This window comes from Rhinatrema bivittatum, unplaced genomic scaffold (assembly GCF_901001135.1).
Source record: "Rhinatrema bivittatum unplaced genomic scaffold, aRhiBiv1.1, whole genome shotgun sequence".
Taxonomy (NCBI): Eukaryota; Metazoa; Chordata; class Amphibia; order Gymnophiona; family Rhinatrematidae; genus Rhinatrema; species Rhinatrema bivittatum.
In genome coordinates this window covers 24,056-48,592 of record NW_021820733.1, presented here as the reverse complement: position 1 = coordinate 48,592, position 24,537 = coordinate 24,056, and the positions used below count along the sequence as shown (strand labels likewise).

The 24,537-nt window shown below is 49.2% G+C and overlaps 1 protein-coding gene across 1 annotated transcript in view; it reads left to right on the top strand.

The window, feature by feature from the left end:
• The window catches only part of LOC115082045, a gene marked incomplete at its 3' end in the record, with an annotated part of 189,599 nt that overhangs the window by 156,199 nt on the left and 8,863 nt on the right, over positions 1–24,537 (top strand). Inside the window, exons 3-5 of the mRNA XM_029586310.1 lie at positions 1,669–1,683; positions 2,292–2,381; positions 13,125–13,160. Coding sequence (XP_029442170.1) covers positions 1,669–1,683; positions 2,292–2,381; positions 13,125–13,160 — 141 coding nt within the window. The remainder of the gene's footprint in view (positions 1–1,668; positions 1,684–2,291; positions 2,382–13,124; positions 13,161–24,537) is intronic.

The window sequence follows — 24,537 nt, the reverse complement described above, 5'->3', positions numbered from 1 at the left end:
GGAGTTTGCAGCTTTTTTTTTTTTGAACTTATTATTGGGCAGTTGGGCACTGCCCAATAAAATCTTCTAAAATAAGCTGTGAATCTCTGTTTTGTTTCCAGTAAGAAGCTGTACAACAAGGACTATTAGCGTGGACTTGAAAGGAGGTAGACTCCAGAATAACTTAAGGAAATATTTCTTCACAGAAAGGGTAGTGGATGCTGGAACAGCCTTCCAGGGAAGGTGGTTTTACACAATCGGAAGTAAATAACCAACCAAGTTGGTAGACACTGCACTAGCCTTGTAGGGCCTGTGCAACTGGTGGGGACAGGCCACAATGCTTGTCTGATTTTTTTCAGGGAACGTCATTTAACCAGATATATTCTCTCTTGAACATATCCAATTAAGCCTAACGTTATGCGGCCACACGAGACCAGATAACTTGCTTCCGAGGTCTGTAATTTAGCTGGTCAGGAGGCTCAATATTCTGTATAACCTATTTAGACAGATAATTTGTGAGTTAACCGTCTAAATGGATTATCTACCCCTTTTGAGTTTCTTAAGCTTCTTTCAGTTGGCTTTGTGTGTCCTGGCCCTGCACCCAAGCTGTAGGGGAAGCAAGAATAAAGCAAAGATCCAGTAGGACCGGCAGTACTGCAGTAAGAATGAAAAATGAGCAGACAAAGATGAGCCCTGGAGGCTTTTATTTGCCATTATTCTCATTATTACAAGTAGAGCCTTAAGGTTAACTGCAGAAGATTGTTGTGCAGGACTTGACGGGCCAACAACCATTTCTGAAATGGCAGTCATCTGCTGAAAGGGAGCACTTCTGCATGAAGTATCTCTTTAGGAGGTTCTGCCAGGGATGTCTGCTCCATTAGGAGTTAATAGATGTCATGAGTAATGCTTTAATGGTGTTTAATTGAAGCTAATAGGAGCTGAGAGGGATGTCTCCTGTGGCGTGTAACATAATGCAGAGCCGGTACTCTGTGCCTCCTGGTCACAAAGATTTAGACACCCAGGAAGTGATCTCAGCCCATTGTTCGAATGACGATTATGTATGAAGTCCCGGAGGTTTATTGTGCCGCAGGTCCCTGAACCCTTGTGGGTCAGTCCTACTGCAGTCGCGGTCCAGGAGCATCCTGACTAGGATTATAGCATTTGCCCAAGCTCCGTCGTATCTCCTGGGCCCCCCGATCTTGCAGACAGCGTTATACAGGGGTTCCTGGACTGACGAGCCTTCGGGTCCTTGTTAACGGTGCGGCATTACTGCAGTAGGACCGTGGAAGACCCGCTGTCCAGAAACCTGCTCTTTGGGGACAAATTCTGAAGGCCATGATTAGCGTTCTCTATTAGCTTGTTTCTTTCCCTGTTATTAATCTTTCTTCTCTTTTTGTCTCCTCTTTCTCTTCATTTCTTTTCTCATCGTCTGTTCATCTTGACTCCTTTTCCCCCTACCCGCTCTGGTTTTTGTTGATTCATCTTACTGTTTCCTGTCCCACTTTTCTCTCCTTTTTCTGTTCCTTTTCCTTGGTTTGCTTCTGCTCTGTTTTTTTATGGTACTCTTTCCCCCTCTCCCTGCTCTCATTCGTTTGCCCTCCCTTTTTTCTATCCCCCCCTCTCTCTGTTTACATTTTCTCCCACTTTCTCCCCTTTCCTTCTCGTGATTCCTCTCTGGCTCCCTCGCAGCACTGGAGGGCAGAGGTATGTTTTGCACTGTGGTGGTTCATCCCTCTGCACGTGTTGCCTGACCCGTCCGCACAAGGAGCTCTTCACTGCATGTCTGCTCAGCTCACCTGCTGCTTTTCCTGGCCTCTCCCCGCTCCCTTTTCCGGATCCCCCAGTCACTGTGTGGTACTGTTGTGCTGCTAACACGCTCTGCACAGCTGTGTGCTGGGCTCATCAAAGCTCGGAGTTTTTTTTAAATTTATTTTCTTCTGGTTTTGTATTTAAGAATTGTTAGCACTTATGTACTCTAAATAACTGTGGTGATAAAGGGGAATATCAACTCTTCCAGCATCAGGAGGAGGAAGCGATTGAGGGTGGGGGTTGGGGGTAGCTGGAGGGGATGGCGTCACGGGTTTATCCTCTGTAAGGCGGGAAGTCCTTGGCACGAGACAAGAAGGGGCATGAGCTGGAGCTGTTTATGGAGAGCATCTATCTGTGTGTGTGCTCAAATCTACAATTGTGGATTTCCTATCCCGCCCCCCCACTGTCCCCCTGAAAATCCTCCCCTGCATCTCCGCTTGTGACCTTACTTTTCTCCTGGACCGCTGGCTGCTTTTTCATTCCCTTCGTCTGTTTCCCCACAGGCCCAGCGTCATGTCAGTGATCTCTATGAAGATCTGCGGGATGGACACAATCTCATCTCTCTGTTGGAGGTTCTCTCGGGAGATAGCCTGGTAAGTGGGGCTCATGGAGTCCCAGACGCAGCAGAGTTTCTTTGTCTGTCTCTCTGTCTCCTTTCTCTCATTCATTTTATTTCTTCTTTTTATGTTTCAATTTTTTTTCTCCGAGGACAATGAGGATGGCAGCCCTCACTCATAAGTCATATCATCCAATGGAGCCTGGCACAGAAAAACTACTCCAGAGTTTCTAGAACTTTGACTGAGCCTCACTGGGCATGCCCACAGCACGCTATTATGTCACATGTCCATGTGGGATCCCTTCAGTCTCTTCTTTTCTGCAGAGCCTGTGGGTCACAGTTTGAGTCTCTCTCTCGTTTTCTGAAGTTTTAGTGCAATTTTTTGGCTTTTGGCTGCCATTGTCTCTTCCTCTGTAGTTCTATAGATAAGGGTTTTTTTTGGCGTTTTTCTAAGTTTCCAATCGCTGCTGTTCCCCAAGATGGTGGAGCTGTAGGTGCCTGCCGGCCATCAATTCTCCACCACCAAGTTTGATTTTGTGTCCCTTTTATTTCACTCCGACATGTCTAGCAAGTTCCAACAGTGCCCCCAATGTGGCAGGATCATGTCTACTACGGACCCCCATGATAGATGTGGCCTATGCTTGGGGGCATCACATGATGTCTGGGGGTGCCACAAATATGGTAAAATGATACCAAAAGGATGACAATCCTGGTTGGATCTCATGGAATGTCTGTTCAGACACCAGAAGACCAATCCATTGGCATCAGAGTCATTGACGTCAAAAGACCTCAGAGCTGCACTGATAGGAGGGCCATCAGCATTGGGGGAGCCATCAGTGACCAATAGGAAACCTGGAGACAGACCTTTGTTCAACTCCTCCTGTTCAAAGAAGTCATCAGGTTCCACCTCTTTGCCCTCGGCATCAAGGAAGACCCATGCTGAACATCGAGGGAAGCTGAAGAAGTATCAGCATCGGTCCTCATTGATGCACGATGCTGGAAGCAGGGACGGCCTAGCACCTGCTAAGAACCCCCTAAGCAGTCTTGCAATGAGGACAGCTCATTCTCTAAGAATGCTGGGTACCCCAACAGTCAACACCTGTTTTGGTGTCCGCCATCGAGCCTCCTCTTGGTTCCAAAGAGGATGCGGTCACACCTCCTACCTCCCAGTCAGTGTTGGCATTGGCAATTTTTGAAGAGGAACTGGAGAAATGGATCCTGTAGGCTGTGGAATAGGCACTGAAAAGTCTTGGTACCAAGGCATCAAGGGCATGAGACGGTCACAGACATTCCTTAAGCTACTGCTAGACTCCCTTCAAGTGCCTGCCACTGCTGCATTGACCCAGAGACTGGCTTTGATACCTGGCGTATCACTGATGCCCAAAGGGCATCAGGGTTGGTGTCTGCTGGCCCGTTGCTGATTTCTATCTCCTTGGGGAAGGAAGCTTCCCCAAGACGTCGAGGATCCTTGGGGTCCAGGCTCCCACAGCCAGTTGCACTGATTTATAACCCACTGGCTGAGGACAGAGAAGAGCCCCTGCTGAGTGCAGTGAGTCTGGTTCTCAATATTCCTGAGGGTATTGCTATGGCTTCGCAGAGGTCTCTGAAGAAGAGATGTTCACGGGTCTCCCTTTGAGCCCTTCTCCGTTGGATAGAAGGAAGTCCTCTCATGAGGACTTCTCTTTCGAAGGCTTTATCAGGGAACTAGCTGAAACCATTCCATTTACATTGCAGACAGAGATAAAGATGCTGTACATCCTTCAGTATAAAGAGCCTCCTAAGGAGATCGTGGCAATCTGAGTTCACAAGATCCTTTGGGAGGTACTGATGAGGATGGTGGGAACCCTCCCTCTCAGTTGCTCCCGTCAGTAAGGCAAACATGGTTTATCTTATACAAAAGGCTGCCAAATCGACAATCATTGACTGCCATATCAGTCTATGGTTGTTGAATCTGCTCTTAAAAAGGCTAAGAGATGTAGAACCCACTCTTGGTGCCCCTGGGAAGGGATTCAACTGGGACGAAAGTTTTTCAGCGCGTTATGCTGATTGCCCGCATAGCTCCTACCAGCTCTTTAAGAGCCAGTTCATGTGGAACATCCTGAAGCAAGTACAGGGAGTGGCAGAGCAGCTTCCTCAAAAGCAGCAGGACACCTTCCAGTCATTAGTGGATAAAGGGTCCATTTGACCTAGGATGTGATTGAAGCAGCATCGAGAGCCTCTGCTGTTTGGATTAGGGCATGCAGGCCTCCGATCTCCATCTGGAAGTGCAGGAAAGGCTTGCTGACCTGTTGTGCACTGGAGAAGAATCTCTTTGAAGACAGCATCAAGGATGTGACGGCACAGATAATGATCATTGTGCGATGCTCCAGCAGTTTTGCACGGCTATTCTAGACCTGGCCTTCTCTTCCTGGAGGTTCCCAGGGTCAGGGCAGAGGAAACACTTCTTCCACCCAAGGAGGCAGCAGAGGGCCCTTAAGCCTCAGACTGCATCCCAGTCAACACCTAGGATGGGGTTTTGACTGAACCACAAAGAGCATTGCCAGGATCCCAGGCCCCATGCCAGAGGACCTTCCAGACAGGTGCAGACTGCGGTTGTATGTAAGCCAGTGACCCAGTATAACCTCAGATGTGTGGATCTTCAGCATCATCAGCAGAGGATACAAATTAAATCTGTTGGGGTCTTTCACCAAATCAGCTCCCTCACCCATCTTGGTGTCAGTCACTGAATCAGGAAGTGGTTTAAATGGAGCTCTCCTTCCTCTTGATAGCCAAAGCGGTCAAGCCTGTTCCATCAAGGCAAAGAGGGAAGGAATTTTTGCTCCAAGAATTTCCTGATTCCAAAGAAACCAGGGAGACTTCTTCCCATTCTAGGCCTAAGGGCCTTGAACAAATTTATGAGAGAAAACAATTCAAGATGGTTTCCCTGGACACCTTAATCCTCTTCAGTGAGGGGACTGACTCTGAGTTCTCAGTCTAAAGAATACTTACACTCTCAGGGATTTTTCACAGTCACAGGAAATAACTCAGGAAACCACCTCATCCAGAATTACATTCTGCCATTTGGCTTGTGTCTGCCCCATGTGTTTTTACAAACTGCTCAGCCATGGTGGTGGAGCACTTAATGCAAACTGGAGGTGCACATGTTTTCTTTTCTGGACGATGGGCTGGTCAAGAGCACATCTCAGGCAGGAGCCGAGGAACTGATGCGCCCGACCATCCAGATATTGAAGTTACTAGGGTCTATCATTAACTAACCCAAGTCCCACCTCAGCTGGAGTTTAATGGAGCTCTGCCAGAACCCTGTCTTTCATAACAGAGGACCACCACTGTGATGGCTGTGGCGGAAGAGATCCAGATGAGTCGGCAGACATCAGAGTGGCACAGATTAAAGCTGTCACTTCAGCGTGCAGGGTCAGTGAGCTTCAGAATCGAGTAACTTAGCCACCTTAAACCAAGTTTTTCCATGATAGGATGGTTTGCACTTCCATTCTGTTCTTGTTTAACATGGTGTCAGTTCCATCTTAACTAGTCCGTTGTCCTTCCAACGTTTATTCCTGGGAGAATTCTGTACACATTTTTCACACACAATTTACTTTATATTGGTCAAAATAACACAATAAACATCACTGGTTTGAGTAATTAATTTAAAATGTAATACAGAAGAGTTATTACTCAAAGATGCAGAGTTTTTATGTAGAATTCCCCTAGTAATGCACTGTAGAGGTTTTCCTTCCCTCCTCTCTCCCTGTTCTCCTGGCCAGACCCCTTTCACTCTGTCCTCTCAGGCTGTAACTCCTCAGCTGCCACCAACCTCTCCCATCCCTTTCCAGGCTCAACTCCTTTCACTATCTCTATCTCCCAGCCCTCCACTCCCAGAATTTGACCCCTGTCTCATAAAGCCCCTCATACAGGCTCCATCTGTCCCACTCTCACACAGGCACACAGGCTCTCTCTGTCCCACACTCACACATATCCACTCACACAGGCTCCCTCTCTCTTGCACATACACAGGCTCCCTTTGTCCCACTCTCACGCATACCCCCTCACATAGGCTCCCTCTCTCTCTCGCACATACACACACTCTCACACAGGCTCCCTCTGTCCCTCTTTCATTCGCACACATGCTCACAGAGGCTCACTCTCTCTCTTGCACATTCACACCCTTTCATACAGAGTCCCTCTGTCTCTCGCACATACACACCCCATCACACGGGCTCCCTGTATCCTTCCCTCATACACACACCTTCACACAGGCTCCCTCTCTCTCTCACATACATACATCCTCTCACACAGAGAGAGAGTCCCTCTCTCTCTTTTGCTCACTTACAGACACTCACACAAGGTCGTCCCCCCCCCTCTCTCTCTCTCTCGCACACATACACCCACATACCCTCTCACAGGCTCCATCTCTCTCTCACACACTCACCCTCACACATGCTCCTCCTCTCTCTTGCACACTCACACACGCCTGCACATGGGCTCCCTCTCTCTCTCTCTCTCTCACAGACAAACCCACATCATCACACATACAGTCTCTCTCTCACACACACACACACACACCTCTCTTGTGCTTCTGGGCCTCACCATCGTCTTCAGCTGCAAGCGGGATAGGCTCCTCCTGTGGCTCTCTAGGGACCTCTCTTGTCTTCAGTACTTCTTGACTATAAGTGAAATGGGCTCAGCTTGCAGCCCACTGTGTCTCCTGCTTCCTGGCCATGAGAGAATTGGCCTCTGCTCTCGGCCTGCCAAGTCTCCTATGCTCCTTGGCTGCGAGCGGGATGGGATCTGCTCGTAGCACGCTGGGTGTTGCTGGCTGCTATCTAAATTATGCACAGAGTATGGGAATTCTGAGCTGCTCAGTAGTGCAGAATTCACCCAGGAGTAAACAAGCACGGCAAGAGAGCCTTGGCCTTCTATCTGGAGTGGACTAAATGCCATAGGAAGTCCACCCAACATTTTGTTTCTTTTGGTGCTAACAAGCTGGGTTCTAATTGGCTAGCAGATTGCATCTCCTTCCTTTATGCCCAGGCAGGGTTGAGTCTAGTAGGCCATGTCAAGGCCCATTCTGTCCAAGCCATGGCAGTGTTAGTGGCTTCACCTGTGATCAGTCCCCATAGAGGAGATCTACAAGGCTGCGACACGGCGTTCTCTCCACTCATTCACATCTAATTACTGTTTGGATATGGATGACTGATGCGATACCAGGTTTGGCCAGCTTGTCCTTCGGAACTTGCTTGAAGTTTAGAACCTAACTCTTTCTCACCTAGTGCAACGTTTGGCCAGTCGCCGGACAGCCCGCCACTGGCCACACTTATCCTGACCGCCGCTGACCCTCCCAGACCCTGCCTGGACCTCTTTGCGACAGGAACACCGCCGTTGCTGGCTCTCCTAGCCATGCCACACTGATCCCTAAGGCGCACATGACATCCCAACATCACATAGGCTCCACAGCAGGAAGCTGGCAGAGATGCAGGGCGGGGATTTAAACCCCGGCTGCCACGCCCAGGCACTGCTTCAGTGACAGGTCCTCCTGCATTGCAGTGCGTGTTGCTGCTTCTCTGTGCCTTTCTCCTTGTTGTCCTGCCTTGCCTCATCTCATTCCTGCCTGGCCTCGTCGTCTCTCTGCCTTGCCCTGCCTCCCTGTTACCGTGCCCTGTCCGCCTGCCTGTCTCGTGGCTCCCGGTGCCTTGTCTTGTCGTCTCTGTCTCTGCCTGACTCCTGGTTCTGACCTCTGCTGTGGATACTGACCAGTCTTCTGGGCTGCTGCTGCTTGCCCTGACCCCAGCTTGGGTTTTCGACCTGCCTTCTTGCCCCCTGCCAGACCTTGCCCCAGACCTGCACATTTTATTGCTCGCTGCTTTCCCCGACTTCGGCCTGGACCCCAGATACCGATTGCTTGCCGTCAGCCCTGACTGCTGCTCCCGTCTCGTCTCTGTTTGATGGCTACTTGGAGGACTCTTACCCAGGTCTTGCCAGCACCTGGTACCCAAAGGCTCAACCTGCAGGCAACGGGGCTGGTATAGGTGAAGCCCCGGCTCCAGTCCTAGCAAGAGTGAGTCCACCAGTCGTTGGCGTGGGCCTATTAGGTCAATCATGCCCCAGTCCAACGGCTCACATCTGTGACACCTAGGGCTTAAAAAAAGGCTTTGTTGTCAACAAAAACCATTGTTGTGTGCCCATTGGCACTGGTTCCTTACCCCTTTTTTCCTTGGGGGCAGCCGAGGACTGCCGTCCTGCTTGTCCTGGGAGAAAGCAGAGTTGCTTACCTGTAACAGGTGTTCTCCAAGATCATCAGGATGCCTGTCCTCACAAAACCCACCCACTTGCCCATGGAGTTGGATCTCCGTTCTTCGTTTCTTTTGCTAAATATAAGACTGAAGGGGACGTGTGGCATAAAATAGCTTGCCCTGGTCATGCCCGGTGAGGCTCAGTCACAGTTCTAGAAACCGTGACTCAGTTCTTCTGTGCTGGGCTCCATCGGAGAACACTCGTTACAAGTAAGCAACTTTGCTTTCCTCTTTCTTCTTTTTTCTCTCTCTCTCTTTCTGGTTTCACTAATCTTGCTTATTCCTTTTGCTCGTTGAGCTCACAGGATGCCCTAATCTGGATGAATCAGTGGCAGCTCTTCCAAGTCTACCCCATCCCAGAAAAAAAATCCCCGGTCCCTCCCACAAGGCTTCTTAAATAATTGCCAATTTTTTTACATTAAGTTCTCATTTGAAATTATTATTTATTAAAGCAAATTGGCATGAAATTCCAAGAACACTTCTTCAGTTTGGGGAAAATCAGTCTCTTGTTTCAGAGATGCCATGTGATATTCACAGGAGGCTTTCCGAAATGTGAGGTCTGGGAGCACATTTGGGCAACAATCCCGGTGCAGACACGGTACCGTCAAGCTCTGAAGTAAAAGTGGCCTGGAAGAGCAGGGGTAGATAGGGTTTTCTGCTCCTAGAGTAACGTTTCAACAATGGGAGAAAACAATGTATCTTAAATAAAGATTTTTCCTAGGGATGAGAGTATTTTAGGTTCCCTTCCATGTTTTACTATCTGGTCTTATAGCTGTATCTGTTTAGTTTACAAGATGAAACCAGTTGTTTTTTTTCCTGTTACTGCATTGTGGAAATAGAGGAAGAAGCCAAGGCTGTGTTCATCTCTGAGCTGACATTAAACGCTCCCCAACCTGCTGTCTAATGGTGTGAGAGCACCACCTGAGCTCTGCTTTCCCTGCAGGAACTGATGTATCTCTTTTTTGAATAACTAGACTTAATTGAACATTTCATTCATTACTTGCAGCAATGGTGGTGAAACTGTGATGGTATGTAAGCAGAATAGATGATGGATTTTAATTGGTACTAGAGGTTCAGCATAATGGGCCTCACTGAGGCAATGCAGTCTGCTGTAGGTCAGCTCCCTGTGCAAGGTCTTCAAACGTCCACTGCATGCCGGGTGACCTTGGAGGGGGAGGCACGTTGGACTCCAGAAGTAAAGGGGGGGTCAAGTATGCCCGTTCTTCCTTCCAACCAGGAACCTCCCTGCCCCCAGCTTCTCAGGCAAGAGGTTAAATGATTGATGCCGCTAACTTGTCTACTGCAGTGCTTTTGGGTAAGTGGGGCAACAGGATGAAGAGATGGATAAGATCTCAGGCTATACTCTCTTCATGGGTAACTCCTTGTGGATTATCTTCTCTCATGGGGGTTAGTGTCATCACATTTCAAAACCATTCAGGAAAGTTCCACTTCAGGAGGTCAGGAAGAGCTGAGGCAGAGAATGCAAAGACCACATTATAATATTCTTTAATACTCTCTCCTTCCAATCCATCAGAAAAATAACTTTTTCTGTCGACAAGCAGGCCTGAAGTAGCCATGACAAGTGGCTGATGTTATCCAGTGGTGCCCAATTTACCCTTTTTTCATAGCTGTTAGAACTTTTCTCTACTGAGCATGCGCAGAACCTGTCTTGTGAGTCCCTCAGTCTTTTTTTCGTCTGAGTTCCTGCACGGGCGTCTACCCTTTCTCTCTTCTAACTGTTTGGTATTTCGAGTTTTTCTTCTCAAACTCAACTTTGAGTTGCCTCACTGCAAAACAAAAAAAAAAACCAGAAAAAGTTTACAAAAAAAAGTCTTCTGTTTTCTCTGGATCTTGGAAACCCTGTCCAAGCCCACGGCAGTCCTGGGATTTGCAGACAAGGGTGGGAGAATTTATCATTCTGCCTTCCATTGGCCAGGATCTTTAATAGAGAGTTCAGCAGATTTTGGCCAGTTAGTGATACTGAAACAGGTGATGATTAATATTTTCTCCAACATTCCACTGGGCAAGGACCCTAGGTTGTTGGATAGCTTCAGGGAAATGGTCCTTCAGAGCTCAATACTCAATGCCTGCATCGCAGCACACCAGTTTTACATGGTGCAATAATATGATTGCATGAGAAATTTAAAACCTTGTTCGAGTCCCCTCTTCTGATTGTAGGCGTGCGAGTGTCATCTCTGCTCCGTATAGGGGTCATTAGATACCACAGTCAGACCCTTGGACTCGGCCATTGGAGCATGCTGAATGGCTTGGCTGAGAGCCAGCAGTCTGTGGGAGGGCATGCCTGATAAGTTGGCAGATGTACCCTGTTCTGGGGAAAAATCTTTGGATACAAACTCAGAGAAACAATCAGCAAAAGGAGCAGCATGTTACCATCCAATCTCTTGAGACGGGATCTGAGAAGATGTCTTCTTCCAGTTATCCTTATTTCACTTTTAATTGCTTCTGCTTCCAGAGCACCCCTTATTGTGCACCACCTGAGCTTCCATAACTTCAGCTTCCAGCTTACGGACATCAACGAGAAAGATGTCAACCGAAAATGCCACAGCAAGCCCAGCCTAAGCGTGGGCCTAGTTATTGACTGGACTCTACCCCTAAGCCTCGACCCCCTCCATTAGGGGGGATTCACTTTTAACCTGTAAGAGTAGCAAAAGATCACCAAGGACCATTGGGTCCTCAAAATTCTGGAGTCTGGCTACCATTTGCACTTCTCTTATCCTCCAGTGCTACACCATTGTACAGCCTTCAATCTGGATCAGTCTCACTCAACCCAACTCTGTCTCAAGGTGCAGTTGCTTCTCAGCAGTTCTCTCTCCTCCCCGCCCCCCCAGTTCAACATGGCAGAGGGTTCTACTCCTGCTATTTCCTTCTCCCCCTCCTAGATTTTCAAAATCTGAACAAGAGCCTTCATGGTAGATGTTCAAAATGAACCCCCCCCCAAACCATCCCACCCTTCATTCAACCAAGGAACTGGATGTGTGCTCTGGATCTGAAAGACATCTATACTCACATACCCATATATCACTCCCGTTGGCAATTCCCTAGTTTTGTAGGGGATTCCTCTCACTATCAATACAAGGTCCGCCCTTTCAAGCTCTTGGTGACTCTAAGGATTTTCACCAAATATCTAGTAGTAGCAGCAGCTCAGCTTTATCACCAGAGGATTTGTGTGTTCTCATACCTGGACAATTGGTTAGTGACAGGACCTCAGCAAATGGTTTTCAGCAAGTGCTCCACTGCTGCCCTCAGCTTAGGATTCCCCATGTGTCATGGCTAATTCAGCACTGCTTATCACTGGAGAAAGCAAGTTTGCTTACCATAAATGGAGTTCTCCATAACTGCAGGATAAATTAGCCATGCTTAATACCACCCTATTTTTCTCGAGAGTCGACTACCATGCTAAAGCTAAACTCTACAATCAACTGAGGGGCTCACAAGGCAGTGCCCTCGTGAGAATTTCTGTGCATGCTCAGTAGAGCAAAAGCTCTATGAGTTATGAGAAAAGGGTCCATTTGGTGCCATCAGATGACGTCACCCATGTATTATAGCTAATTCATTGGCTGTCTATGGAAAATCCTGTTTACAGTAAGCAAAATTGCTTTTTCTATCACAAGGAGCCTTCTAGCAGCCTCAGAAGACTGGTGGTTGAAATGCATTGTGCTACTTACCAGTGTGTTTGTCCAGACGTGCAGTACAAAGTACTCATGGCAATAACTAAGATATTGCATAGATCCACGGAGAATTTTTGTAACACTCTGATTCTGCTTCCATGGCCAAGCAAGCATCAACCAATGTCATGTACAAAGCATCTCCTTCACTTGTTCATCTCTTCCCCCGCCCCCCCTTCTGACTTCTCCTGGGACGCCAGGCCCTTCATACCTTCAGCTCTGGGTCTTGAAAAGCTAGCAGCAGAATGCAAACCTTACAGGATCTGCCCCATGGGCCCCTTGGTTCTAGAAATAACTAGAGTTGGAATGGAGCTACAGTGTCAGTGGCCAAGCTACCTAGCATGTCCACCAGATGCCCCTTCACAATATTAAGGGTAAAGGGAGTCGCCAAAGCGTTGTACCTTGAAGAAGCGATATGCCTGCACTGGCACACGTCCTGGGTTGAGGGATGCTCTTTCTGGGTATGAAAATGGTTATGTTGGCAGTGCCTAGCACTTTGGGTAGAGGGCAGGTGGGCAATAGCTATCAGACATGCCAGTTGTCTGAGTTTGGATGGAGGCTTTTGATTTTTACCCACACTGCTTTGGTCTCACACCAGCCCTCATAACCCTCTCCCTCCTCTCAGCAGATATTACTCGTTCTGTTGCCTTTTTGCTATGTGACGTTTTTAACACATTAACATTACTTTGGCTTTGATTAATTCTCTTGCCCTTTTAGTATTCTTTGATTTCTTCTCTTTGCTGAACTCTGCCCTGACCTCTGCCCTTTGGCCTTTGCTTCCCTTCTTGCACTGCTCTTGCTGGGTAGCCGAGGGAACGAGACGTTATCAGGAACTTACGGTTGGTGAGTGGGCCTGCTCATGTTTGCGACCAGCATGTCCTTGCCATCGGCATGTTCTGCTATTGGCGGCTCCAAGCCGTGATGTCACTTCGCTCTTGGAGACCATATGCATGTAGTGGAAATCAGTGGGCCCAAGGATTCCAGCGGCTAAATATTTCCATGATTCGTTAACGGGGGTGAAACAATATGAAGGTAATGTGTAGAAGTGACATCACATTAAAGGCAGCCAATCAGAGAGCTTTGCTAAATCCTTTGCTAACCATGGTCTGAAGAAAGAGTGCGTGAGGATTGGAAGAATGGTGCATGATGGCTTCCCAGGGAGTGGAGGGGAGTGGGCGTCTGATAACCGACGTAGGGCTGCTCATGCCTGCCAGGGCACACGTTGGCGTGGGTTCACTTTGGAAATCGACGGTGTCCCTAAGCTTTGACCATTACACAAGGCACATGTGGTATTTCTGCAAGGGGCAGGACATCCCATCTTACAGGTCATGGGGGTCAGAGTAGAAATGAAGCTGGTAGAGAGGGGTCAAATCAAACCCTTGAAGTGTTCTCCTATATGACTGATCCTGTAAGCATACACTACATCCTCTTCCCCTGCCCAGGAGGATCCACGGCCTCCCTCCCTCATCAGTGTACGGATTGCTAATGGAGTGGCCATGTTTAACTGAGGGTATGGAAGCTCGTGTACTCGAAACAATGTAGAAGAAGAAAGTGGTCCATGTATAAAGTAGGGATTCTCTCTGTCTCTCTGCACCAAGGAAGGGACTTAGGAGGCGATGCTCCCTCATTTGTGAAAGGGCCTTGCTTTCTCTCTTTGCTGAGGAAAGTGCTTCTTCCTTTCTCCGCTGAGGAGAGGTCTCTCTTTCTCTATGCTGAGGAGGAGAAGAAGCAGGGGAGATGATACAGACTTTCAGATACCTGAATGCTTTTAATGATGCATGAACCTTGAACCTTTTCTGGAGGAAAGCAAACAGTAGAACTAGGAGTCATGAAATGAAACTTCAGGGGGGGACGACTCAGACCCAACATCGGGAAATCTTTCTTCACGGCGAGGGTGGTGGATGCCTGGAGAATGCCCTTCCGGAGGAGGTGGTGAGGATGGAAACAGTAAACAAATACAAAAAGGCATGGGGGAAACACTGTGGATCACTAAAGGCTGGAGGTGCATGGGGCAACGGCAGCTGCTGCCTCTGACAGAAAGCGTGGGGATTACGTCCCCTTAACCAATAAGCTTTCAGGATTTTGATGCAACTGCAGCATCGCTCTCTGCTTTGGGGAGGGGGGATTGGATTCAGATGACAACCAACGCTGGGCCCTGCCTTTTAGGGTCCGTGGTACTGAGATGCTGACATTAGGGGAAAAGCGCAGGACGGCTTCTACTGCCGAGTCCAAAAGCAAAGCACGTTCAAGCTGCAGCAGCAGCGCTGTCTGAATTATCAGGAAGGCTGCTCAGCCTGGAAAAATGTTGCCAGCAGTAATTTTGTTATGGGTTTGACAGTTGCTTGGTTTTGATTTTTAATATTACTAAGGCTTGGGGGTAACCTGCATGGAGCGGCAGTTATTACCATAAGAAACTTGCTGGGCAGACTGGATGGACCATTTGGTCTTTATCTGCATTCTCCTATGTTACTATGTCTTGCTTTCTCTCTCTGTCTGCTGAGGGAGGGGGTGTCTCTCTCTCTCTCTCTCTCTCTCTCTCTTTGCTGTAGGAGGGGTCTCTCTTTCTTTCTGTCTCTGGTAAAGAGGTTTACTCATAAGAACATAAGAAATGCCATGCTGAGTGCATGGAGTCCGGCATCCCGGCAGATCCCAAACGAGTTTATATTTTTATTTTTTATTTATTTATTTAAGTTTTTTTATATACCAACATTCAAGACAGTGGTCCCATCATGCTGGTTCACAAGAAACAGGGGTGAAACTTTACCATTTAACAAAAGTGCAAAAAGCAGTTACATATAACAAGGACAACAATAACTTGGAATGAGAAGGGAAAAGAAGATTAGATATTGAAATATAAGTATAAATAACATTTTGAAAGGTGGCTATTAACGCTAATACTAGCGGAGCTTGTTGCGTGAAGGGAGATTAGATGGGGTTGGAGTTAGGAAAGGCCTGCGTGAACAGCCACGTTTTGAGTCTTATCTTGAATGTTGAGATGTTGGGTTCCATTCTAAGATCCGGGGGAATGGAGTTCCATAATGTTGGACCGGCTGTGGAGAATGCCCGATCTCTAAGCGTGATGTGTCTGGTAGTCTTGGCTGGAGGTACTTGAAGTGATCCTTTGTAAGCATCTCTTGTCGGTCTTATGGAATGGTGTAATCGGAGGGGAATATGGAGATCGATTGGGGCTAATTGATGGATATTTTTGAAAATGGTGAGAATGGCCTTGTAGATTATTCTGAAGTGGATGGGCAGCCAATGGAGGTCCATCAAGATCGGTGTTATGTGTTCTCTTCTCCTGGTGTTGGTGAGTATACGGGCGGAGGCATTTTGTACCATTTGTAATGGTTTGGTGTGTGATGAAGGGAGACCAAGCATGATGGTATTGCAATAGTCCAGCTTTGCGAAAATGATTGATTGTAGGATCGTTCTGAAGTCATGTGTGTGGAAGAGAGGTCGTATTCTTTTCAGCACTTGGAGCTTGTAAAAGCAGTCTCTGGTGGTTTTGTTGATGTTAGCTTTCATATTTAGGTGATTGTCAATTTGAACTCCTAGATCTCTCACTTGTGTAGTGCTTAGTACGGTAGGATGAGTGTATGTGATGGAGCTGTTTTCTGGAGTGATGAGTAGAAGTTCCGTTTTTGATGAGTTTAGTATCAGGTTGAGGCTTGTAAGAAGTTGTTTGATGTTTTGGAGGCAGGATTCCCAGTGCGACATTGTTTTTGCGAGCGATTCTTCGATGGGGATCAGGACCTGAATATCGTCAGCGTAGAGAAAATGTTTGAGATTGAGGTCAGTGAGAAGTTTACATAAGGGTAACAGATAAATGTTAAACAGGGTAGGAGACAGGGATGAGCCCTGAGGGACTCCTACGGCTGCGGGGTGTAGAGAGGATTCTTTATTATGAATCTTGACCTTATAACCTCTGTTGCTGAGGAAGGTTTTGAACCATGATAGGGCAGTGCCTGAAATACCTATGGCTGATAATTGGTTGATGAGAAGGGAGTGATTGACCGTATCAAATGCAGACGAGAGGTCGAGTAGTATCAGAAGGAAGGCTTGTCCTTTGTCTAATCCTAGGATGATGTGGTCAGTCATAGAGATGAGGAGGGCTTCCGTGCTTAAGGTTTTACGGAATCCGTATTGTGATGGAAATAGAAAGTTGTTGTCTTCAATGTGGTTTGAAAGTTGAGAGTTTACCAATTTTTCCATTATCTTGGCTATGAATGGGAGGTTGGCTATCGGTCTGAAATTGTTAGGATCGTTTGGGTCTAGATTTGGTTTTTTGAGAAGGGGTTTGAGTGAGGCAAGTTTGAGGTTGTCCGGGTAGAGTCCTTGTGTGAGGGAGCAATTTATGATGTCTGCCAGGGATTTGGAGATAGATTCTGGAATTGCTAGTAGTAGTTTGGTTGGGATGTGATCCGAGGGATGAGAGGATGGTTTCATTTTCCTAAGAATTCTTTGGATCTCAGCGGATGAAGTTGTGTCAAGTTCTTCTAACCGAGTGTAGTTGATTGAGGGTTGAGGAGTAGTTAATGGAACAGTGGGGTTCTTGGGGAGCTGCGATAGGAGAGTGTTGATTTTGTTGTTGAAGAAAAGAGCTAGTTCTTCTGCTTTTGATTGAGCTTGGTCATGTGTAATCTCAGGTTGGTTTACTTGTGTGAGGTTGGCTACATAGCTGAAGAGGGCTTTGGCATCGAAAATAAGGTCGTGTATCTTCGAGGCGTAGTAGTCCCTCTTGGATCTTAGGGTGCTTGATTTGTATTGATGCAGGGATGATTTGTAGATTGAAAGGGTGATGGTTCCTGGGTTTTTGCGCCATTTAGCCTCATTTTGTCTTAGTTGGAGTTTGAGCTTTCTTAATTCTGCTGAGAACCATGGCTGTCTTTTGGAGGAATTCTGGTGTGGTTTTTTTGTAATAAGCGGGCATAGCTTGTTGGCTATCGTTTCGGTAATTGTGTTCCATGATCGAAGTGCTGCGTTCGGATCAGTAGGTCCAGTTGGTGGAGTAGTGGAGATAGGTGATTATTAAGGTCTTCAGGGGAGCAAGTTTTCCTGTATTTGAAGGAGGGCAAAGGAATGCAAGCCGGGTTGGTATCTTTTATAGAGAATGAAGTAGTTATGAGATAGTGATCTGACCACGGGACCTTTGTGCAATTAGGTGTAGAAACTGACTTGATTGCAGCGTTAACGAAGATCAGGTCTAACATAAGAAATGCCATGCTGAGTGCATGGAGTCCGGCATCCCGGCAGATCCCAAACGAGTTTATATTTCTTGTTACTCACTCCTAGGGAAAGCAGTAGCTTTCTCTAATAATGTGTTTTGGACTTTTCTTTTAGCAACTTGTTCAAACCTCTTTAAACCCCACTATTCTAGTTGCCTTGACCACATCCTCTTGCAACAGATTCCACAATTTGATTGTGTGTGTGTGTGAAAAGTTCTTTCTCTGATTTGATAGAGCTGTTATCAGTTTCATGGTGTGTCCCCTTGTTTTAGTATTATTTGAAAGTGTAAATACTGTCATTTATTTATCTGCTCCTCCCGACTCATAACTTTATAAACTTCTATCGTGCCGTCTCTTATCCAAGCTGAAGAGCCTGAGCCTGCGTAGCCTCTCATCACAGGAGAGATGCTCCAGTCCCTTGTTCATTTTTGTCACCCTCCTCTGCACCTTTTCTAGTTCTGCTCTGTCTTTCTTGAGATGGGGGCAACCAGAACGTCATGCAATCTTCAAAGTGCGGTCGCACCACGGCTCGATGCAGAGGTGTTCTCCCAGGACAAGCAGGATAGTAGTCCTCACAGGCGGGTGACATCATCAGATGGAGCCCTGTCACGGAACATTTTTGTCAAGGTTTCTAGAACTTTGACTGGCACACTGAGCATGCCCAGAATGCCACCAACCCCGTGGTCACACGGGGTCTCCCTTCAGTCTCCTTTTTTTCCGCGGAGCTGTTGCCTCACGGTTAATGGAGTTCTGTGAGAACTTTTTCCTCACAATTTCCTCATGGAACAATTCAAAGTTTTTCTTCAGGTTTTTCCCCGCTCAGGGGTCCCCCATCGCAAACCAATTCCTCTGGCGTTCGGTAAGTCTGTTTTCGTGTTTTTTGCAGTTGGTTCCCGAGCTTCTACCTCCCGGTGGCCATCGGCCATCCACTGCACACCGCTCTTATTTGTCATGGCGACCAGTTTTCGGAAGTGCCCTGAGTGTCCGCGGACTATGTCCATAACGGACCCACACAAAATCTGTGTCCTGTGTCTTGGGCCTTCCCACAACGTCTGTCGGTGTCCCAGCTGTGCTCAGATGACCCCCAAAGGCTGGCGTGCCCGCCTGGACAAGATGGAGCACTTATTTGGTTCCAAGCAATCTGCTCCATCGACTCCGGTACCGGGTACATCGAGTCGTGGGGATCATTCTGACTCAGGACCCTCGCCTTCAATGCCCAGCCTAGAGGAACAAGGAGCAGGAGATCACCCCTCACCGGCATCAGGACACTCGAAGACTTCTGTATCATCTTCCTCGGCACCAGAGAAGGCCCGGGCTGAGCACCGTGGGAAGTTTCAACATCAGCAGCAACGATCGTCACCATCCAGTGCCGGCACCAACACCGGAGCAGCATCGGCCTTGGCCGAACCTCCTGCGAAGAGGCCCCTGGGAGAGGAGGCCCCATCCTCCTCTGGACCCAGGAGCCCAGGGTGTTCTCCACCGATATTGGTGCCGAGCACTGAGGCTCCGCGGACCCCTGTGGACACTCCGGTGATGCCCAGCCTGCCTCCTACTCCAGGGTCGGTCTTGTCTGCACCCTCGTTCAGAGAGGAGTTGGACCGCATGGTTCAACAGGCAGTGCTAAATGCCCTTCAGGGTCTCCAGCTGCCACCGACGCCGACCCCCATATTGGCATCAGAACCGGCGCCCTCCATTTTGGTGCCTCTGCTGGAAAGATTTGGACGTGCTGCTCTGTGCCTTACCGATGCAGCCTGTGCCTCCCCCCATCTCGATCCCGATTCTGGGATCCTTGGAGGAGGAAGATGCGGTTCCTCGCCCATCTCCACGGACTGTACCGCCAATGCCGGATCCCGTCCCCGGGTTAACGGGCCTCCCAGTGCCCCTACGTCCATCGCAGGTCCCAGTGCCCTTGATGCCGGCACAATCGCAGTCAGTTTCACCTCACTGACCATCGGTGCCAGTGCCCCATACTCTGGATTTAAGCCACCCCCATACTCTGGATTTAAGCCTCCCTCCTTGACCCAGGCAGTTTGCTGGTGAGGAGAAAGCCCCTTATGACCCATGGGAAGACGTCTCCTCTGAACATTCCTCGGAAGCCTCCAAGTACCTTCTGTCGGAGCCTTCCCCGCCAGAAGAGAGACGGCGCTCAACTCCGGAGGATCTCTCCTTCGCGAGTTTTGTCCGGGTGATGGCGGAGACCATTCCCTTCCAACTTTTAACCGAAGAGGATGCCCACCACAAGATGTTGGAGGTCCTCCAATTTGTGGATGCTCCTAAGGGAGGTGATGGCAGTCCCAGTGCATGAGGTTCTTCTGGACCTCCTTCATCGGCTCTGGGAACACTCAGGTTCTGTGGCTCTGGTCAATACTAAGACTGATGCCACCTATTTAGTACAACAGGCCCTAGGCTTTCAGAGAACCAGTTGCCACACCAGTCGGTGGTAGTTGAATCAGCCCAGAAAAAGGCCAAAAGGACCTGCCCTCACTCCTCCACCCCTCCAGGAAAGGACCATAGAGGCTTAGATGCCCAGGGTTGAAGGGTTTTCCAGGGATCCAGTCTTATTGCTTACATAGCGGAAACAGGTCCAGGAGTTCACTGAGGCCCTAGCACAAAAATTTCAGGAGGGCCTAGAATCCATCCTTCAGAAAGGACTGGAAGCCGGGAAACACGAGGTGAGAGCGGCCTTTGACATTTTTGAGACAGCATCAAGAGTCTCAGCGGCAGGCATTAGTGCCAGATGCTGGGCCTGGCTAAAAGCCTCCGACTTTCGACCAGAGGTTCAAGAAAAACTGGCCGACCTCCCCTGTACAGGAGAAAACCTGTTTGGGGACAAAATCCAGGACACAGTGGCCTAACTCAAGGACCACCATGAGACACTACATCGGTTATCAACTACCATCTCTGATCCCTCTTCGACCCGTAGAGGGCCACGTAGGGATACTAGGAGGCAGTTTTACAAGCAACAGAGATATTACCCTCCATCCTCTCTTGCTCTTACAGCTCAGTCCTCTCAAAGAAGCCACCCTCGCCAACAGAAAGCACCTCTGGCTCAGCCAGCCCCCCAGCCTAGCCCTGCAACTGGCTTTTGACTAGCATACAGAGAGCAGAAGCCTATCCCCTTTGCCTGCACCATCCAACCCACCTGTGGGGGGCTCATCTCTGCCAGTTCGTCAGCAACTGGTTCCCAGTTACCACCGATCAATGGGTATTATCCATTGTAGCACAAGGTTACCGCCTGAATCTCCTCACTGTTCCTCCAGACTCCCCACCCTCCCCGGTGTGGAGCCTCGTAGAACATGCATCATCCCTCGAGTTGGAACTCTCGCTCCTGCTATGGTCCAGAGCCATGGAATTGGTTCCCTGGGCTCAGCAGGTAAGGGGGTTCTACTCCCAGTATTTTTTCATCCCAAAGAGAACAGGTGGCCTCCGTCCCATCCTCGATCTCTGGGCCTTAAACAGGTTCTTCCACAGAGAACGGTTCAGAATGGTATCCTTGGGTACCCTACTTCCGCTTCTGCATCAAGGGGAATGGCTCTGCTCTCTGGATCTAGAGGACGCCTACACGCACATGACCATTTTCCCACCTCATCAAAAATATCTGCACTTCGTAGTAGGCCACCGGCACTTCCAATACAGGGTTCTCCCCTTTGGGCTAGCTTCTGCACCCCGGGTCTTCACAAAGTGCCTGGCAGTGGTGGGAGCACATATGCCAGAATGGGATGCATGTGTTCCCATATCTGGACGATTGGCTTATCAAGAGTTCTTCGAAAGAGGGAGCTCTTCAGTCCCCGAACATGATGTTGAGCCTCCTCCAGTCACTAGGTTTCCTCGTGAACTACCCAAAATCCCAGCTGACTCCGTTCCAGCGACTGAACTTCATTGGGGCAGACCTGGACAACCATGATGGCCAAGACATTCCTTTCCAGCGATCGCATAGCCACCCTGGCTGGGCTGGCCAGATCTATCCATCGCCAGCGGATGGCCTCTGCCCACCTGCTCCTGAAGTTGCTGGGTCACATGGCATCATCTGTGCACATCACCCCAATGGCCCGCCTAGCCATAAGGGTCACACAATGAACCCTGTGGTCTCAGTGGCACCAAGCCACTCAAACGCTCTGCACTGATCCAGATAACCAAACCACTCCAGCTCTCCCTTGCCTGGTGGGTGCGAGAATCCAACTTAAGCAAGGGACTTCCCTTTCAGTCCCCAGCTGCTCAGGTGATCTTGACCACAGATGCCTCCAACCTAGGAGGGGGGCCTATGTTAACGGCCTCCACACGTAAGGACTGTGGTCGAAAGCCGAGGCGAGATGCCAGATAAACTTCCTGGAACTCCTGGCGATGTGGTATGCACTCTACGCATTCCAGGACTGCCTGTCCAACAAGGTCATCTTGATCCAGACGGACAACCAAGTGGCCTTGTGGTACGTGAACAAACGGGGGGCACAGGCTCTTATTTCCTCTACCAAGAGGCAGTGCAGATTTGGGCCTGGGCCCTGTCACATTCCATGCTCCTGCAGGCCATCTACCTGGCAGGGACCGAGAATGTGGTAGTGGACTGCCTCAGCCGGACATTCCAGCCCCACAAGTGGTCCCTGAACCCCTATGTAGCAGATAGGGTCTTCTGCCGATGGGGTCAGTCAGACGTGGGTCTCTTTGCGTTGTAATAGAGCCACAAGGTGGACCGATTCTGCTCCCTGCACAGGGAACGAAAGGGACCAGTCATGGATGTCTTTGCCCACTCCTGGAGTGAGGGTCTCCTGTATGTGTACCCTCTGATTCCACTAATAGGCAAGACTCTCGTGAAGCTACAGCAGGACTGAGGCTCCATGATCCTCATAGCACCGCATTGGCCGTGTCAGGTCTGGTTCCCCGTTCTCCACGACCTGTCTATCCAGGAACCCATTCTCCTTGGCACATTGCCCGATCTCATTACGCAGGATCTGGGCAGGCTACACCACCTGAACCTCCGGTCGCTATCCCTAACGGCCTGGATGCTGAAAGACTAATACTACAATCCCTTGACCTTTCTGATAATGTCTCGCAAGTCCTGGTAGCTTCGCGTAAGCCTTCCACACGGAAGTCATACCAAGCAAAATGGAGGAGGGTCTTGACCCTTTATCTTTTCCCTCTCCTAGGCTTTTGGACTACCTCTGGTGCCTCTCAGTCTGGTCTTCAGAGTACCTCAATCCGGATCCATCTGAGTGCCATCAGCACCTACCACCGCGGAGTGGGCGACACCCCAGTCTCGGTGCAGCCCATAGTAGGGCGCTTCATGAGAGGCTTACTTCAACTGAAGCCTCCACTACGCCCTCCTGTTGTGGCCTGGGATCTCAACATAGTGCTGGCATGGCTCATGCGGCCTCCATTTGAGTCCCTGCACCCCTGCGAGTTCAAACACCTCACCTGGAAGGTCATCTTCCTTGTAGCGATTACTTCTGCTCGCAGAGTCAGTGAGCTGTAGGCCCTAGTGACCTATCTGCCTTACACAAGGTTCTTCCACGACAGAGAGGTGCTGCGCACTCACCCTGATTTCCTGCCTGACAGGCCGATACAGTACAGTGCGCTCCAACTGTTAACCCTCCATTGGACGCGCGTTTTCCCTTACCCCTTATTCAGTAAGGGGCGGAAAACACGCATCCAACCCGCGGCACCTAATAGCGCCCTCAACATGCAAATGCACGTTGATGACCCTATTAGGTATTCCCGCGCAATTCAGTAAGTAAAATGTGCAGCCAAGCCGCACATTTTGCTTTCAGAAAGTAGCGCCTACCCAAAGGTAGGCGCTAATTTCTTCGGGCACCGGGAAAGTGCACAGAAAAGCAGTAAAAACTGCTTTTCTGTGCACCCTCCGACTTAATATCATGGCAACATTAAGTCGGAGGTCCCGAAGGGTAAAAAAAAGTAAAAAAACAAATTTGAAGTTGGCCGGTGGCTGTGGGGTCGAAAACCGGACGCTCAATTTTGCCGGCGTCTGGTTTCCGAGCCAGTGGCTGTCAGCGGGCTCGAGAACTGACGCCGGCAAAATTGAGCGTCGGCTGTCAAACCCGCTGACATCCGCCGCTCCGGGCCAAAAGGAGGCGTTTTTACCGCCGGGCCTCATTTAAATACAGAATCGCACGCCGGGAGAGCGGGCGTTTGCCCGCTCTCCCACGGACTTTTACTGAATCGGCCTGTAAGGTAGTGACTGACTTCCACCTGAATCAGTCCATCGGGTTGCCCACATTTTTACCAAGACCACACTCTCATTCAGGTGAGTGGGCTCTGCATACCTTGGACTGCAAGCGTGCTCTCGCCTTTTATTGAGCGCGCACAGCAGCCCACAGGCAGTCCACCTGTTTTTGTCTCCTTTGACAAAAATAGACTTGGAGTTGCGGTGGGCAAGCAGACCCTGTCTGATCGGAGGGCGGACTGTATTGCTTTCTGTTATCAGCAAGCAGGCCTTCCACTCGGATGCCGAGTGAAAATGCACTCAGTAAGGGCCATGGCAATGTCAGTAGCACACTTCTGGCCAGTCCCTATTGCCGAAATCTGCAAGGCCGTGGCGTGGAGCTCCCTCCACACCTTCGCAGTCATTACTGTCTGGATAAGGACGGTCGACAGGACAGCGTCTTTGGCCAGTCTGTCCTCCGTAATCTGTTCCCAGTGTAAGAACCCAACTCTTCCTACCTAGGACCCAGTATGAGGTTCAGGCTGCCCCCCGTTGTTGTGCTTCTTGCACGTTATTGGGTGTCTGTTGGCCCAGGGTGTTCTGGGAGCAGCCTGCAGCTTGCTATTCACCCACATGTGAGGACTACCATCCTGCTTGTACTGGGAGAAAGCAGAGTTGCTTACCTGTAACAGGTGTTCTCCCAGGACAGCAGGATGTTAGTCCTCACGAAACCCACCCGCCACCCCACGGTGGCGGGTGGGTTCACCTACATTTCGTTGTTTTAATTTTCGCTGTACTTTTCTGCTATGAAACGAAACTGAAAGGGGGACCCCGTGTGGCCACG